Genomic DNA, 17,975 nt, shown 5'->3' with positions numbered 1-17,975 from the left:
TTTTTATTATTATTGTTTTACTACTACTACTACTACTACTACTACTACTACTACTACTATCGTTGTTGTTGTTGTTGTTGTTATCATTGACAACTGCCACTCATTGCTGCTGTCACGGTGTAGTAGTGGTGGGAGGAAGAAGAAGAGGAAGATTAAGAAAAATGAGGAGGAGGAGGAGAAGAGTGATGATGAGGAGGAATCTCTAATAGTTTTTAATAGTAATGAAGTTGGCAACATTAATGACACAAAAAAAAAAATAAAGCAGTTATAAGAAGAGGAAAAGGAAGATGACAATGAGAAAAAAAAAAAAAAAAAACGGAAGAAAAAAAACAAAAGAAAACAAAAAAAGATGGATCTGGTGACGAAATAAAACACATAAATATTCAGAAAATACTTGTTCGGTATTCAGCATAAAATCACATTCACTCCAACAATCAACATTTTCACGTCAGTCTTTGCCTTACTTTTCTTCACTTGCTTACGTAGGAGTTGCTTTGTTCCCTTGGCGAGAGATGAGGTTGCTCTTCCTTTTTATTAACCTGCCGAGACATGCTGGAAGACGAACAGGAAGAGGCAGAGGAGAAGGAAGAGTAAGGAGGGAGAGACAGAGAGGGGAGGAGGCAGAGGAGGAGGGACGGAGGGATAGAGGAGAGGAGAGGGAAGAGGAAGAGGACAGAGGGACGGATGAGGGGATGGATGGAGGGAATTCAGAGTGAGAAAGGGATGAGGAGAATGTGGAAGGGAAGGAGGAAATTAGGAGGCATGTGGAGGTGAAGGAGGTAAGTGGGAAGGAAGACTATGTGTGGAAGGAAGGAACGGAAGGAGGACGAGAGAGTTATGTGAAGGGAAGGAGGGGACAGAGAGAGAGGGAGAGGAGAGAGGGAGAAGAGGTATGGGGATTATGGATTACCTATATTATGATTTGTAGAGTCGGATATGAAAGGAAGGGGAAGATTATAAAGACTTATAGATTACAGACAGACGCCCAGTGATGGATGAGGGAAGAGGTGGTGGTGGTGGTGGTGGTGGCGGTGGTGAAAGTGAGTTATGAGTGAGTCAGTCAGCGGTGTGGGTGTAGTGTGCCGGACAACTTGAGCTAAGTAGAACAATTACAAGGAACTTACCATATGATCTACGTTTTTTGTACAATTTTTTCCATTTATTACATCACACTTTGAAGGAAAAGCTATTTTTTATACATATTTTCTTGTATCAGATGTTTTCATTTGGTGAGAATAATTCTTCCACTTTGAATTCAATATAAAAGTAACTATACACATTTTTTTCAGGCATTTTTACATTTAAAATTTGTTATAGGAACTGTTAAACTTTCATACGGTATATTTGTTCTCGTCACTCATTTTCACATTCTCATTCACAGATCATAAAATATCACATTCCAAAACACAGATATTGTAACATCATTCACTATCATTCACTGTCATTCACACTGGGAGGAAGACAGATGCACAAACACGATGGTGAGAATGGTGAGAATTTTGAGTCTGTGGTGAGAGAATAGACTCGTGTGATGGTGAGGTGGTGGCGGTGGTGGTGGTGACAGATGGTGGCGAGCGAACATATTATTGGAGATGAGACACGATGGAGGCGAGGATGAATGGCTGTAGTGTGTGTGTGTGTGTGTGTGTGTGTGTGTGTGTGTGTGTGTGTGTGTGTGTGTGTGTGTGTGTGTGCAAGAGGAAACAATGGAATGGAAATATCAATGGAACTTTGTGAATAGATCCTTCCTTTTACTCAAAGCTTTGGAAACCGACCCACCACCACCACCACCACCACCACCACCACCACTGTCCTCCTGTCCTCCTCCTCCTCCTCCTCCTCCTCCTACAATGCACTCCTGCGGTAGGTTAACTTTGTACCCAGCCATGTTGAGCAGGATGGCCAGGTCCTCCCCAGGGCTGAACACGCCGGAGGGCATCACGTGCGCCACATAGTCCTGCGTGCTCATGGCCAGGAAGCTGACGCGTGGCAGGAACTCCTCCACTTCCTCCTTCAGAAGACTGCGATTTGGGTCCACGCCACGGGAAGCGATGCGCACTTGGCCCCTGTGAAGAGAGATAGTAGATAGACAGATAGACAAACAGACAGACACACACAGTTACATTGTCTATATTGTGAATTAATTTTTGTAATGTACGTATTTATGAAACCAAATCGCAAACGCACACGCGCGCGCAAACACACACGCACACACACACACACACACACACACACACACACACACACACACACACACACACACACACACACACACACACACACACACACACACACACACACACACACACACACACACACACACACACACACACACACACACACACACACACACACACGATAGTCATATCACTGAATTTTTATAGAGAATATAACATTTGCTTAAAACCTACCTCCTAACGCACACACACACACACACACACACACACACACACACACACACACACACACACACACACACACACACACACACACACACCAGGTAATGATGCAGCGGAAGACTAAGGAGTGAGGCACGTGCTTGAGATGCTTCAGAAGACTTGCTAAGGCAGGCCGCTCCAGCTCCCCGACGTCCGCTGACACCAGGAGCTCCGTACCGCTCTCTCGCACCGTCTGTAGCGTGGTAACATGACGGATAATTACACACTGACACGTAATAGCACCACCGCCTCGCCTTCCTCCACGTGATGACTTAATTGCACATGATAGCCTGGATTTTCAATGGTGAAATTCGTGAAAAGTGCATGAAGTTAGGAACGTGCAGGTTGTGAAGGTATTAGTAGTGCAGTGCGTGTTTCTTATGCACGGCCAGGTTACTGTGATGCCTTTGTTGTACTGGGTATTGATCTAGAGAGAGAGAGAGAGAGAGAGAGAGAGAGAGAGAGAGAGAGAGAGGGAGAGGGAGGGGAGGGAGGAGAGGGAGAGAGAAACAAGAGAATACACCTAAATAATACGAGTACACGCATTTAAAAGTAAAAAAATAAACCAGTTGCACTTTACCTGAAAGAGAAAATGAGGTAGGATGATGCACAGGTAGGAAGAAGAAGAAGAGGCAAAAATGGATTGTACTAAAAACAACTGCAGTCACACTTCAGGTAATCCATTGCAGCGTCTATTAGCGTCCGACACACTTGCATGCGTTTGTTTTGTTGCATTACTGTCACCACCACTCCGCTCGCTACTTTTTTTCCAGCTTCCTATCCCTCCCCATCCCTCTCCGTCCTTCCTGGTCTCTCGCTGTCCCTTCCCGTCCCTTCCTGTCCCTTCCCGTCCCTCCAGCGGTAAGCCTCGGGTGTTCCTCTCTTTGTCCTGGTTCTGTTCGTTTATTGTGCGCTTGTCTTTGCTTCTGGCTGTGTGTTTCTTTCGTACGTGTTCCGTTAGTGCTTTGTTTTTACTGACTTTGCTTTGTTTTTACTTGTTTTGCTTTTGTTTCGTGTTCTCTCAGATCTTGTTTTTCCTATATTTGAATGGTGAAGATCTTGTTTTCTATATTTGAATGGTGAAGATCTTGTTTTCTATATTTGAATGGTGTTACTTTAGTTTTGCTTCTCTCTGCTTGAATGTTATGGCGATTTGTTTGTGTGCTGTTTTTGTTAATTCCTTTTTTTTCTTTTCTTGTTAGTAACTTTTAGCTTTGGTTTTCTCTGTTTGACTGTTATGGTGATTTGTTGATGTATAAGCTTTCGTTGCTGCCCCTTCTTTTCCTCTTATTTTTCCTCTATTCTAATTACATTTAACTCAATTGATACTTTGTCCAATCTTGTGTGTTTTCTCTTACTCTTTGGTGGAAATGATGTTTGGTTTCTCTATTTAGGCGTAATATTTCCACTTTCCTTGTTTTTTGTTAATTTTTTTTTTTAACAATCGCTACATTATTGTGTGTAAAATTTCCTCTTTTCCACTAGTAGCAATATTATAATCACCATTGCGGATGTTTTTTTTTTTTTTTTTTTAGCCTTTCCGCAGTGAAATTAATGCTGAGTTAATCTAAATCTTTCCCCTCTCCCTGCAGCTAATTTATTGACACCTGCAGATTTTTACGGATTTTGTTTTTGTGTGAATATTTTTTTCCCTTCCTCTCGAAGCTGCAGATCGGCGCATAAAAAAAGAAAGAGAAGAGAGTCAGAGCTTAAAAGGCACAGAGTCTGGGATCGTGTACTGCCGCGTCAGGTGTTGTCCTCCGCATCTGTGTTCGGGATGTGAATCTTTTAACAACCCTCCTGGATATCATGACGACCCCGTTGCTGCGTGTTTCTCGTTTTCTATCTCACTTTTTTTTTTGTTTCCCTTCATGTTCGGTTGATGTTTTGATATTCCTCTCTTACACATCCACTGTAAAGTTCGGAGGACGATTTTTTTTCCTTTCTGTTTTTTTTCTGTCTTTTTTTTTTCTTCCTATAAGGTCACTGCTTCACTGCATCCTACTTCTTCTACTAGAGGCGCTTGATATATTTTCCTTTATTTTCTTTCTTTATTTTTTTTTTTTTCATGTAGATCTCCCACTGTTCATAAAAACCACTTATGTTGACTTGCTTCTACTTTTCCCTTTTCTTTTCTGCTTTTTTCCTGTCCTTTCGTCACTGCATCCTACTTCTCCCACTAGAGGCGCTGGATATATTTTTTCTTTTATTTTTCGCTGTTTATTTTTTTTCTAATTTACTTCTCAGTCTGTTCAAGAGAGTCACTTATCTAGACTATTTTCTGTTTCTCTCAACACAGTAAAGTTCAGAGATATTGGATACATTTTTTCTCCCTTTTTGTTATTTTCTCTATTTTTGGCCATAAAATTCTGCTGATCTTCCGTGTCTGCTAGTTCTCTTTTCAAACCTTTTTACTCACTTGTCTCTGCCACCTTCCATTAACTATCAGGTTTGCCGTTTCTCCGCCAACACGCTGCTACTCATTGCGTCTTTCAAGATGTGCACAAAAATTCAGCATCCTTTTTTGTCTTCTCTATTTTGGGTGGTCTTTCTAAAGCTCGTATTCTTAAAAAAAAAAGAACATTTGCTCTCTCATTACGATAACCTTAACACTACTTGGTTAAAAAATAGATAAATAGTACCCGTAAGATTAACGCTATCCTTTAACGCTATCTAGAATATAGTGAAACTTATACCATAGTACCGGAGAAATTAATCTTGAGAAGCAGTCAAAGAGTTAAGTAAATATATCAAAGGAGAGAGTGGGAGCGTTATGGAGAGAGAGAGAGAGAGAGAGAGAGAGAGAGAGAGAGAGAGAGAGAGAGAGAGAGAGAGAGAGAGAGAGAGAGAGAGAGAGAGAGAGAGAGAGAGATGTAAGTATTAAATCATGGGTTAATTTTGGGGGAAGCAGTGGGAAGGTATTAATATAAAGTAAGAAGTTCATATAGAGGGGGAAAAATTGGAGAGGTGCTAGGGGAGGCGGGGGATGGATAGAAGTACCAATTAAACCTTTCATTTATTTTGCACATCTTTCCTTGATTACTATTCTCCTCCTCACTGTGTCCTTTTCTTCTTGCCTGCTCTTCACCCACTTCCAAATATTACACCGCCTAGACATTGCAGAATCTAGTCTTATTTTTCTATCCTCTTGCTGTTGCTTATAGATAATACATAGATTACTTTTAGTGCTGCGAACTGTAACATAGGGAAGAGTTAAGAGGAGAAATACAGTAGAGTTTAAATAAGGAGTGATTGCATTTAGGATAGGGAGTCAAATAGCACACGACGATTGGAAGTGATGGTTTAAACTCTCTCATCTCATCTCGTCGCCGCGGACTGGAGGAACACTAATGGAATCCAGTGCCCACCTCGCCATTCCAGCCCGCAGAGCAATTCCCATTCCCATTCCAAGACAATTAACAGATCAGCGAGCACGGGAAAAAAAACAGTGGCGGGAATGATGCTCCTGCTTGATTCCGCTTCCACTAATGACTTAACGAAGCGCGATGGAGTGGTGGTGGTGGTGGTGGTGCGTTATGTGTGTTGATTTGGTGGTGTGTGATGGTGGTGGTCATAGTAGTCCAGACAGCAAAAATAAAGAAAAATCAATGAAAACAATGAGAGAGAGAGAGAGAGAGAGAGAGAGAGAGAGAGAGAGAGAGAGAAATATATATATATATATATATATATATATATATATATATATATATATATATATATATATATATATATATATATATATATATATATATATATAAAGTCAAGAATGAACGAATGAAAAAATAGAAATAAAAACAACACAGAAATATAAACAAGTAAACGAATGAAAAAAAAATAGAATAAAAAACAAACAAATTTAACGTGTAAAAAAAAAAAAACAAGATAAAGATAGAAAGCAAAAGACGGATGAAAATAGATAACCAGATAAGACAGATAAATAAACAGATACATACATAGATAGAGAAAAAAAGAAATAGATAAGCAAAAATATATAAAAATTCAGCACTGTACCTTAATGCACCGTAGTAACAGTTTGGGATCCTTGAGAGCTGTGGCTACATTATAGATGCTAAGTACTGTGCTGCGAGCCACGTGGTCCTGGAGGTACTGTGAAAGAGAGAGGGAGAGTGTTGTGAGGGAGTGCTGTGAGTGGAAGGAGAGAGATGTAGGGAGAAGGCAAGGTGGAGGGAATAATAGAGAGGGAAGGATGGGGAGGAAAGTTATTGTGGGAAGGATTTGTTGAGGAGTGGGGAAGGAGTAGTATTAAAGAGGGAGGAAGAGGAGAAAAGGAGGCGCTCTTGGTAAATCACACGTTGCTGAGTGGAGTCTATAATTTTATGAAACTGATATTGTATTCCGATAGAGAGAGAGAGAGAGAGAGAGAGAGAGAGAGAGAGAGAGAGAGAGAGAGATTGCCTGCAGCTTAACCAGATTTAGGCAAGCTGTTTTTTTCCCTGTCGAGTATTAGCCTCCTGTAAGAAGATAAAACTGTGGCCGCGCGACCCCCGCCTGCCCCCGTCGTCTGGGAGCGATTAATTAGCTGTCGCTGCGGAAATCTGGGCGAAAAGGAAGGCGTCCACCACGGAGACTGCCGCGTCGCCCCTGCTAATGGCTGCGGCAGGGTTGAATGTTAATCACCTCGGCAAGGCCACAAGGCATCGTAGAAAGGGAAGGAGAGTTAGAGGTGGGCAGGGGACGGAAGGAGGACGGGAGGGAATGGAGAGGGGATGGAGGGGAGGTAGAGGATGATGAGGAGGAGAGGTGGAGGGCACTGCGACGTCCTGTGAAATCGATCTCAAATTGTCTCCGTGCTGTCGATGTAAAAATGTAGTGCCGGTGACTTAGAAGTGAAATGGATAGGCGGCAGGACAGCGGCTGCAACCCTGAGCCATCCAGCGCGGCGAGATGGACGGCGCGGCGGCGTGGTGGTGCTCAGGGGCTGGATGGGTGGTGCTCTGGGGACGGGCGGGTCGAGGCGGTGGTGCAGCGCGGCCCAGTGTGAGGTGGTGCATGCAGGCAGGAATGACGCCGTATGGTGAAGTTTGGCGCTACTTGGTGTTGCTCTTTGGCCTAATCCCTCAGCAGGAGGCGTCAATCCCGCTACGGCAACTGTCCCAACTCTTAACAGTGTTGGATGATAAACAAGTTCCTGACGAAGGGAACTGCTGACTGTGCTCCACCGCGTGATGTGTTACCTGCTGAAGTGTTAAAGACCAAGGGTAAGGAGATTAGCATTGTGGATGAGCACCAGGCGGGGAATGCGTCACGAGGCTGAAATTGAAGTGCGTACAAAGTATGCTTCGTTATGCAAGATGATGCTTCCTCCTTATCAAATAAAGAATTCATCATAGAGGGAAAAAAAACAATAGTTACAAGCTAGGGATTTCAAAGCTTATCGATTAACTAAACAAACAAGAAACAGACAAAGTCACCACTGCCAAGACATGACTTCAGCCTCGCACGCCGCTCAGTTGCCAGAACGACGCAATTATTGTGAGATATTGGGCCTTTAGCCAGCTCATAGTGGTTTCGGGGCTCGCTCACTACATCTATCTGACGCATGCTGAGCTGACTGATGCATTTGTCATGGGTGTGCTGGATGGGAGCCTCTCTGTTTCGGAAGACTAAAGCCAGATGGAGAAAAGGCGGAAGGGGAGGCCAGCTGACAGATCATTAGGCTATACGCAACTTCATGGACATCCTTCAAACAGTTAACACCGTCGAGCATAACCACCACCACCGGGACACCACCTCAGCAACAGTGTGGACAGAAGTGTAGCAGCCTGCCCTGCACACTCACACCAGCAACACATGCCCCAGGGATCACCTCGAGAAAGACGCCGTGGGTCTGCTGAAGTATGCCTCGCCCCCGCTGTTGAGGCGCCGCGGGCTGTGTGCAGTGAAGACTCGGCATAAACACACCACAAGGACGCGAGGAGCACCAAGGAGTGGCCAGGGCGGAAAGGGAAAATAACCTGAAGGTGAAGCTGCCACGCAACGAAGTCGATTTTTAGCCACGGTGGGTGATATTGGAGCGGGAACGGCGGGACTCTGCCATCTGCCACCCTGGAAAGAATGTCTGTCCTGAGGAAATCTAGAAAACATCTTGACATTGGTAATCATGAAAAGAGTGACTGCTGTGTATTGGATCCTCTGTACTGAAAGGCACATTAAAAGCCAGACAATTGCTCTCTTCACTCCCGTAACATTGCGCCCCAAGCCTTGGGGACCTGCTGCTCGTGGTGGCGCCGTAAAGATGCAGTTCCGGAGCAGCAACGTCAGGAAGGTAACAGGGTAGGATAACGCGACACTACTCGCAGCAAGGCTCACTTCTTCTTCGGGCAGCTGTAGACACTTTTAGATGTTTCAGTTAATAGGAGGAAAAAGTTGAGTGAACCCACAAAAAACGATCACTCGGAGCCTTCAAACCACTGTCGAGTCCTTTCCTTTCCACCGTCAGCAGTATTTTTAAAAAGAAAAGAAAAAAAGGTTCAACGTCTTCAGTTTTTGTTTTTATCATGAGAGCGGGGCCACACCACCTGATATGCTACTCCTTCCGAGCAGAGCCTGACGCCACGCCTTGTGATAGCCCTCAGCAGCAACAGCACCTGCTTGTGGCAGGCAGAAGCTCTCAGTGTGTGAATCAAACAGACACATCTCCTGGCTCGGGATCAGGCTTAGGTTTCTTGCTGTGGAATATTTACTTTATTTGCCTCCAAGGCGCCCCACAGTGCTGTCCAACACAGACAACCGTCTCATCTCCCTGCCTCTCAAGACCAGAGGCTCCCGCCGCGATGGACTTCACGGGACGCTTATGGACGGGTAGTTATCTTTTTTTTTTCCGTTTTGTAGACGCAGGTGGCAAGTGAAGCTTAAGGCTTTTAAAACTAAGATTATGAATTTAACGCTCATAGGAACCTATAGAGAGATGGGACCTGGTGGTGAAGTCTGAAAGTACCTTCAGTTGATGGCTTGTTGCAGCCGGCGCCTTGAGTGCATGGCGCGGAAGGTCTCCTTGAAGGTCACCTGGGACACAGAGATGACACTGCCGATACGCGTACTTGTCATCTACATGTCCAGTCTCTAAAATGAAGGGGACGGGGAGGTGAGCCTACTAAAAAGTGAAGAAGCATATTCATCACTTGCCGCGCCTCGCAGGATTCCAGTGTTCCGGAAAGCCAGCCCAGCACACCATGGGGGCGGTGTTGTCTTACGCTTGCCTGCTGGAGGTTCGAGGTCTGTTGCTGCGACATCCTCACAACGACAACAGTGCAACTGGAAGGCCGCGGATACCATCTCCGAGCCTCCCTTAATTGTTAATTACGTAGCTCGTCGAGACCAAGCTCTAATTAATGTAGATTTAATGATATCAAAGGAATCTTTCATCATCCCGACATTGTTTCAAACACTTGCAATTATGCATTATGTTTGAGAGAGAGAGAGAGAGAGAGAGAGAGAGAGAGAGAGAGAGAGAGAGAGAGGGAGAGGGAGGGAGAGAGAGGGAGAGAGAAGGGAGGGGGTGGATGGGGTGCGTGCGCTAGTGTTATCTTTGACTCTCCCACACTCACCTCGGAGCACTGCTTGGCGAGGGCGGCAACCTGGTATTTCTTGGCGAGCACAGCCAGCTGCAGGGCCAGGCCGAGGGAGGGCAGGGGGGCAGGGCCGCGGTACATGTGACGCAGCAGCCACAGGAACGCCTCGGGAGGGTCCTCACTGACCAGCACCTGCAGCCCTGGCCCCATCCCTCGGTACAGCGCCGCCTCCAGCACGGGGGAGTGCATTGCCAGGACCATTCGGTGGGCCTAAGGGGGGAGGGAGAGGGAGTGAGGGGAGAAAATGTTGCTAATATGAGGCAGGAAATTATGGTGGTGGTGAGCGAAATGGTAAGACAGGTGAGGAGCGTAGAGGTGAGGCACGAGGCGTCTATTTACCTGTGAAGGGGTGATGAGGGAAAATTGTAAGGATGAGACAGGCGAGAGGAGATACAGGCAGTGTGAGGAGAAGCAATGGGGCAGTTGAGAAGAGGAGCAAGACGGAGAGAGGGCGAGCAGGTGGTGGGGAAGGATGGTTAACGTTGAGTGGGGCGGAGATTTACCGAGATGTAAGCTGGGGAAGGTGAAGGGATGTGCTAGATGGATCGTGAAGGACTGGAGATGGACGACGAGGTGGAGAGAAAAGTGAGAATGGAAAAATTGAGATAAGTGGAGAATGTAACAGCAGTAGTAAGAGTGAAGTTAATGAAGGAAAAAAAAAAGAGATAATGGAAGAACGTGACAGTTATAGTAGAGTAAGAGTAGATGAAAATAAATAAAAAGAACGAAAAAACCCCGAGATTGTGATAATGGAAAAACGAGAACGAGAGAATGTGACAGCTATAGCGAGACCGACAACAACAGAGACGGGAGAAAAATAAAATAGAATAAAAAAATGAGATAAAGAGAACGTGACATTAGTGAAGAAGGAATAATAAAAGATAATAGAGGAATCGAACAATATTAAGAAGAAGAACCACTGTAGATAACAAAAATAACAAGAGTAATAAAAGAATAGAAAATAAATATAAAAAACAATGAAAATATAAAGCTACCCACACACTTCATGCCACAAAAATGTGAAAGAAGGAACAGACAACAGGAGGGTAAAGAAAGAGCACTGTTTTAGCTTACTGATGCCTCGTTCCTCTTTACTCCTCTCCTTCAGTGGCAAGGGCAAGGCACGGGCGGGAACAAGCGGAAGAGGAACGGAGGGTGGAAGGTCTTGAGTTGTGTGGATTACGAGGCAGGCCAGGGAGGCTCAGGGGTGTGTGGATTAAAGGAGTGGATTGTATGTGGAGGGTGTGGAGGCCGAGCGGTGGAGTAGGAAGGAAAGGAACAAGGAAGAAAATAGTGTGTGATCGCTTACTACTACTGCTGCTACTGCTATTGCTATTAATACTGCTACTATTACTACTACTACTGCTGTTGCTACTGCTACTGCTACTGCTACTTCTGCTATTACTGCTGCTAGTGTTACTATTACTACTATTATTGCTGTTACTGCTACTGTTACTACTACTACTACTACTACTTCTGCTATTACTGCTGCTAGTGTTACTATTACTACTATTATTGCTGTTACTGCTACTGTTACTACTACTACTACTACTACTACTACTACTACTACTACTTTGCTATTACTGCTGCTAGTGTTACTATTACTACTACTGTTATTGCTGTTGCTGCTGCTACTACTACCACTGCTACTGTTACTACTACTACTACTACTACTACTACTACTACTACTACTACTACTACTACTACTGCTGCTGCTGCTGCTACTGCTGTTACTGTTACTACTATAACTGCTACTGCTGCTACGACTACTACTGCTACTGCTGCTACGACTACTACTACTACTGCTACTGCTGCTACGACTACTACTACTACTGCTGCTACTACTACTGCTACTACTACTACTACTACTACTACTACTACTACTACTACTACTACTACTACTACTACTACTACTACTACTACTACTACTACTACTACTACACACACACACACACACACACACACACACACACACACACACCATTACCTTCACAATGACGAGCATAAAAAGAAAGTAAATAGGAAAAGCAGCCTGGATGTTAAAAAAAAAGAAAAACAAAGAAAAGAAGAAAAAAAATCCCTGATCCTTCCGCATTGCTTTCTCTCTCTCTCTCTCTCTCTCTCTCTCTCTCTCTCTCTCTCTGTGTTGAAAGCTTGCAAGAATTTAATATAAGGCAGTGTGAGTGTCATCGAACTCGCCTCGCCGGGCCTTGAGTCGTCCAAAGGAGGAATCAGAGAAGGATCAGTGCTGGGCCGCCGGGGGTGTAGGGGGGAGGGTGGAAGGGGGAAGGTCACGGGGAGAGAGGGAGTGGAGATGGGGAAGATGGGGAGGATAGGGAAGATGGAGGTCAGACGAGGGTGTTTGCTAGGTGAGTCATGGGATCTTTCTTGCTCTCTCTCTCTCTCTCTCTCTCTCTCTCTCTCTCTCTCTCTCTCTCTCTCATGCTTGAGCGGAAAACATGAATATTTCCTTGTGTTTTGGAGGTTATCAACTGTAGAAGTCATTTTACATCTCTTCACTTTCCTGTCAACCTAACCTAACCTAACCTAACCCATCCCAAAACAAACCCAACCCAACCCAACCTAACCTAACCTAACTTAACCAACATAACCTAACCTAACCAACATAATCTAATCTAACCAACCTAACCTAGCCTAACCAAACCCAACCTAACCCAACCTAACCTAATCCAACCTAACCCAACCTACCCTACCCTACCCTACCCTAACTAAAGCTACTGCACGTTACCTCCTCAGTAGAGACAGCCAGTCCACCAGCGCCACCAGTAACCAGTAAGTCACCAGTACCTTGCCAACATTGCCACTGGGATTACTGGTTGTCATTTCCCGATCACAAAGACTACGTTGTCTGAATAGCGGTGAGTTAATGGTGACGACTACTAGCCATTTTTTACCTCCCTAGCCATCACTATCCTTCTCCGGCCATTATTTCCCCTGTCCTGTTTGACTATTATTTCCCACTGCCAGACATTATTTCCCTTTCTTGGCGAGACTATTATTTTCTATTCCTAGCCATTATTTCCTTAGCCAGACCATTATTTTCCATGACTGGCCAGTATTACCCCCTATCAGACCATTATTTCCCTTCCCTGGCCATCATTTTCCATTACTTGGCCATTATTTTCCCTCCCAGACCACCACTATCCTTCCTGGCCATTATTCCCCCTGCCTGGCCATTATTATCCCCACTTGACTATCTCCCTTGCCTGGCCATCCCTTACTCTACTTGGCCATCAGTAACCCTGGCTACTATTCATTTCACTACCCTTACCTGGCCATTTTTCCCTGCCTGGCCATCACTACCCTTATCTGGACATCCCTTTCCCTGTCTGGACATTACTAACCCTGCCACACCATCACGAACCCCACCACTCTCCTTGTATGTCTCTCAATATCCTTGTGTGACCATTACTACTTCAATACTCCCCTTTGTCTGAGCTACCTCTGCCTGGTCAACACTACCCTTCTGCTACCTCTGCCTCCCTTCACTGCCCTACCTACCCCTACTAGGTTCACGGCGGCACAGGGGAGGCAGGGTTACCACATGCTGGGATGTTATTAGTCTCTGATTGCGCTGATTATAATCCTGCCAGGGGACTCAGTTAGCTATGCAAATACTGGGGGAAATTGATGTAGTCTTAGTAATGCAAGCGATTATACGCATCACGATGTCTGGAAATGCTGTAGTGGTCATTTCTGTGTGGCTTGTTAGGTTAGGTGGGTTCGTTTGGTTTGGGTTGGGTTGGGTTGGTTTAGTGTCGTAATGTTATGTTGAATTAGTTCGTTTAGGTTTAGTTTAATTGGGTTTGATTAGCGTTAGGTATATTTAGGTAATGTTGGGTTACGTTGAATTAATGTTGGTTTTTGTGTCGAGGAGATAAAGTCAGGTAACGCTAAGCATGGGTAAGGCAGGTTTGGTCTGGTTTAGTCTGGTTTGATTAGATTGGGTTAGGTTTATAGTTCAGTTCAGTTTGGTTAGGTTAGGTTGCATGAAGTGTGGTTAGCTTACGTTACATTAGGGTAAGGTAAAGCAGGTGGCCCCACGGAACTTGATCTACCCCATCCTGAATCCTATTGGGGTGACTGACCTTCACGTAGTCTAGTATAATGAAGGGTATTTAAATTTTTCCTCTAACATACATCGTTCGATTTCTGACGGTGGTGAGGCAAGGTGGGAGAATGCAGGTGACCGTGACTCCGACGCAGCAATATCAGGCAATAAGTGAAAGAACGCGGACACGATGACAAGTTATGAAAGCAGAAATGTGAAACAGAGAGATTGTGAAGTTTGCTGATTTAGTTTAGTTTGTTCCGTGTTGTGAGTGAGTGAGTGGTTAGATGGATGAGTAAATGATTGGGTGTGCGAATGAGTCACTGTATAGTTGTCTGAGCGAGTTAGTGAGCTTAGTGACTGAAAGCGATTGGTGGAAAGGAATGAAAGAAAATAGGAGTGAATAAATTAGTAAGTAAATGTGTGAGCAAACAAAAGGTTGAGTTGGCAAGCGAGTAACTGAATGGACCAAAAGAATAGGCCTAAAGGTTGTGGCCTTGAAATTATTCTTAGCCTCACCTTGACTGGGTTGTGTCTGCCGGGGAATGTTATGGTGAGGTCAGAGAGGCGCGGGGAGAGCAGGAGGGCCGCCACACGCTGCCCAGGGGATCCTTGCTCGTGTTGCCAGGGCAGCCTCTTCTCGTTCTTCCCTTCACCGTCGCCGCCGCCGCCGCCACCACCACCACCACCACCACCCCCCTTCCCTGCTGGGCAAAAAAGAGTAAAGGCGTTTTTATTCATGTCCTGAGAGTCCTTGTCCTTGTACTTGCTCTTTGTTCTCACTCCAGCCCTTGTCTGTCATCTCTGTCGCCAGCTAAGTGTATGCGTCGACACCACAAGTATTGCTTCATCCACCACCTTCATCCCTGTCACCACCGCCGCCACCACCCCACCACCCTTGACCTTGCCTCCCCCTGCCACACCTGTCTCTCAAGGCCAGGTGAATGCTTTACTTACCTGCTTGAGCACCGATGCTCTTCCATAATATTTGCTGTTTATTCTTGGTTACTCCCGCTTTTCTCGTTGCCTCAGTTGGTATTGTAAGTCACGATTATACTGTATAAACGTTACTTTCTGTCTTCCTTGTTGACGCTTCTTTTTAACCTAACAATCCATTAAGTAGCCAATAAATCAATCAGTCAGTCGATCAGGTCTCATTTACCACACATTCGTTACCACCATCTGTGATTCTACCGGAAAATACAAAGCACCTAAAATGTCTTGTCAGTTTTGCCTCTTACTTGCCACACCAGCTCAACTTCCTTTCTCTCTACATATATACAGCTCCATTCATCTGTCGCTACCCATCTATTCCAAGCCACCATTACAAAAGAGGTTGGCATTTCACCCTCTGCCTTCTTATTCATCTGTCACCCGTCCGTCTATTCTAAGCTACCCAAAAAGACCTTGCTGTGTTATTCCTCTCTCTTGTCAAGTCCCTGTCAAACCCAAAACAAGTCAATAATAAAACTTCCCTCCTTCCTGCGTCAAGTTCAGTTCACCAAGCTTTCTCTCACCTTCCCTAGCTGTCACTGTGTTGCATGACTCATCTACAGCTCTTTTTAACCCTCATTCACTATTTACATTACATTTATCATTCAAATTAATAGTTTCAGCTGCGACATGTTAAAATAATAGCTCGTCTGTCTGTCGTGCTTTGATCTAATAAGCCTGAGTATTTCGGGAGTGCCAGATTCCAGCCCGTATTGAGCTGCATAATTAATTAATCTCTCGTAACGATGTGGATGTTCAGCCTCTCATTAAAATCAACCAGTGTCAGTTGATGTGCTAGATTTAGGCGCCGCGTCCATACCTTATTAATATGTCAGGTGTGTGTGGGATAGGTTTGACTTTATGTTGGTGGGGATGAGGAGAGGGAAAGAGGGAGGGAGTTGTGTGTGTTTGTATGTGTGGTGGAATATGTGGTTATCTGGTGACTTACACGTGTGAGTCTGCCACTACTACTACTACCGCTGCTGTTACTATTATTTTTTCAACTACTGTTATCATTATTACTACTACCATTACCACCACCACTGCTACTACCAACACTACAATTACCATCACCACTACCACCACCACTAACATTACCACCAGGAGACTACGTGTGAGGGAACAATATAGAAATAGATTAAGGTTATATCCACCCCCGGATGTGTGTGTGTGTGTGTGTGTGTGTGTGTGTGTGTGTGTGATAACATGCACCCAGGAAATGTGTCAAGCACCAAACGTCAACCTACCATATGTTGAATATCTATAATGCCAACACTCGTCCACTTGGCAATGCTCGGGACAGCACTCACTCCGTCTCGATTCTTTCAAACTACGGGCAGGAAATAACAGTACTATTTCTTACTCATGAGCAAGAGGAATTAGTGACCTGGTAGTTATAGGCAACGTGTAGTGTGTGTGTGTGTGTGTGTGTGTGTGTGTGTGTGTGTGTGTGTGTGTGTGTGTGTGTAGTCACGAGGTGGTGAGGAGATAACGATAGTGTCACACGTCCTCGTTGCGTAAACAGGTTAATATATAAGTGTGTGATTTATTTTGGTTATTTAAAGTTCTGGAGAATATAGGACACGGCATTTAAAACTTTTGTATGTTCAGATTATCATTTAAAACACGATTCCTATTCTTCAAAAGCATTTATTGTTGTACAGGAACTAAAACACCAATAACAGTAATACCACTGACGCGTCGCCCATACCTGTCATCACGCGGAAGCAAAGCGGGGACACCGTTAATGAAATAAGAGTGGCAGGTCTGAGTAATTAGCATTTAACAATTGTGAGACTGACGAGTGTGCGGTAATTACAGGAACAGTCACGCGGGAAGCGGCGGCGCAGTGACTGATCGCCATTGTCAAAACCTGTCACAGGAGTACGGAACATTGCAGATTTTCATATTCACTTTATTTTTTTACAGATTTTTTTATATTCACTTTTTATTTCTCTAATTATATCAATTAAAATGAACTTAAATCACTACATCATGAGTTTTCAGAGGCACCGTTGTGTGTGTGTGTGTGTGTGTGTGTGTGTGTGTGTGTGTGTGTGTGTGTGTGAACGTTATTTATTCAGTTGTTTTATGCAGTTTATGTCGTATATACAAGTGTGAGTGTGGTGAGCTAGGATGCACGTGACGTGTGTAATTCACCATGGTCGTCTGCTGGTCACCGAGCTAACCTTCCCCATTACGGAGCGAGCTCAGAGGTCATAGACCGATCTTCGGGTAGGACTGAGACCACAACACACTCCACACACCGGGAAAGCGAGGCCACAAGCCTTCGAGTTACATCCCGTACCTATTTACTGCTAGGTGAACAGGGGCTACACATTAAGACTTGCCCATTTGTCTCGCCGCTTTCCGGGACTCGAACCCGGACCCTCTCGGTTGTGAGACGAGCGTGCTAACCACTACACAAGGCGGTGTGTGTGTGTGTGTGTGTGTGTGTGTGTGTGTGTGTGTGTGTGTGTGTGTGTGTGCAGGCGTGTGTGCGAGTGCAGGAGTGTAGGTGCGTATATGTGCGGTAGCGTCACCACTACGAACTTGGCTACCTGGGGACAGAAGAAACGCGGAACAAGATGTAGTATTTGCTTGTCAGCGGGGAAAGTTCACTCGGCAAGGTTAGGCCTCAAGGTCGCTCGCCATCCAAACCCAGCTCTACTCTGACACTCACCACCCACACCACATAGAGACACGCCTATGTACGCTCCCTGGTACTTCCCAGCCACACACACACACACATCACACAGCACATGACGACACAACCTCCCACCTTCCTCTCAGCACTCCTCAGCATACCACACACCACAGACACAATTCCGGCACCTTCCCCAGCAGTACACAGGCACCATACACACTCTACAGGCTACA

The 17,975-nt window shown here is 45.0% G+C and overlaps 1 protein-coding gene across 1 annotated transcript in view; it reads right to left on the bottom strand.

The window, feature by feature from the left end:
- Positions 1-380: 380 nt before the first annotated feature.
- The window catches only part of LOC123506913 (BTB/POZ domain-containing protein 6-A-like), a 17,996-nt gene continuing 401 nt past the window's right edge, over positions 381-17,975 (bottom strand). Inside the window, exons 2-6 of the mRNA XM_045259320.1 lie at positions 14,622-14,806; positions 10,007-10,240; positions 6,450-6,545; positions 2,498-2,631; positions 381-2,066 (exon numbers count right to left, since the gene is read on the bottom strand). Coding sequence (XP_045115255.1) covers positions 1,721-2,066; positions 2,498-2,631; positions 6,450-6,545; positions 10,007-10,240; positions 14,622-14,806 — 995 coding nt within the window. The 3' untranslated portion in view covers positions 381-1,720. The remainder of the gene's footprint in view (positions 2,067-2,497; positions 2,632-6,449; positions 6,546-10,006; positions 10,241-14,621; positions 14,807-17,975) is intronic.

The sequence above is a fragment of the Portunus trituberculatus genome, chromosome 21 (genome assembly GCF_017591435.1).
Source record: "Portunus trituberculatus isolate SZX2019 chromosome 21, ASM1759143v1, whole genome shotgun sequence".
Classification (NCBI taxonomy): Eukaryota; Metazoa; Arthropoda; class Malacostraca; order Decapoda; family Portunidae; genus Portunus; species Portunus trituberculatus.
The sequence above is the reverse complement of the archived record's forward strand: the minus strand, read 5'-3'. Positions and strand labels throughout refer to the sequence as shown.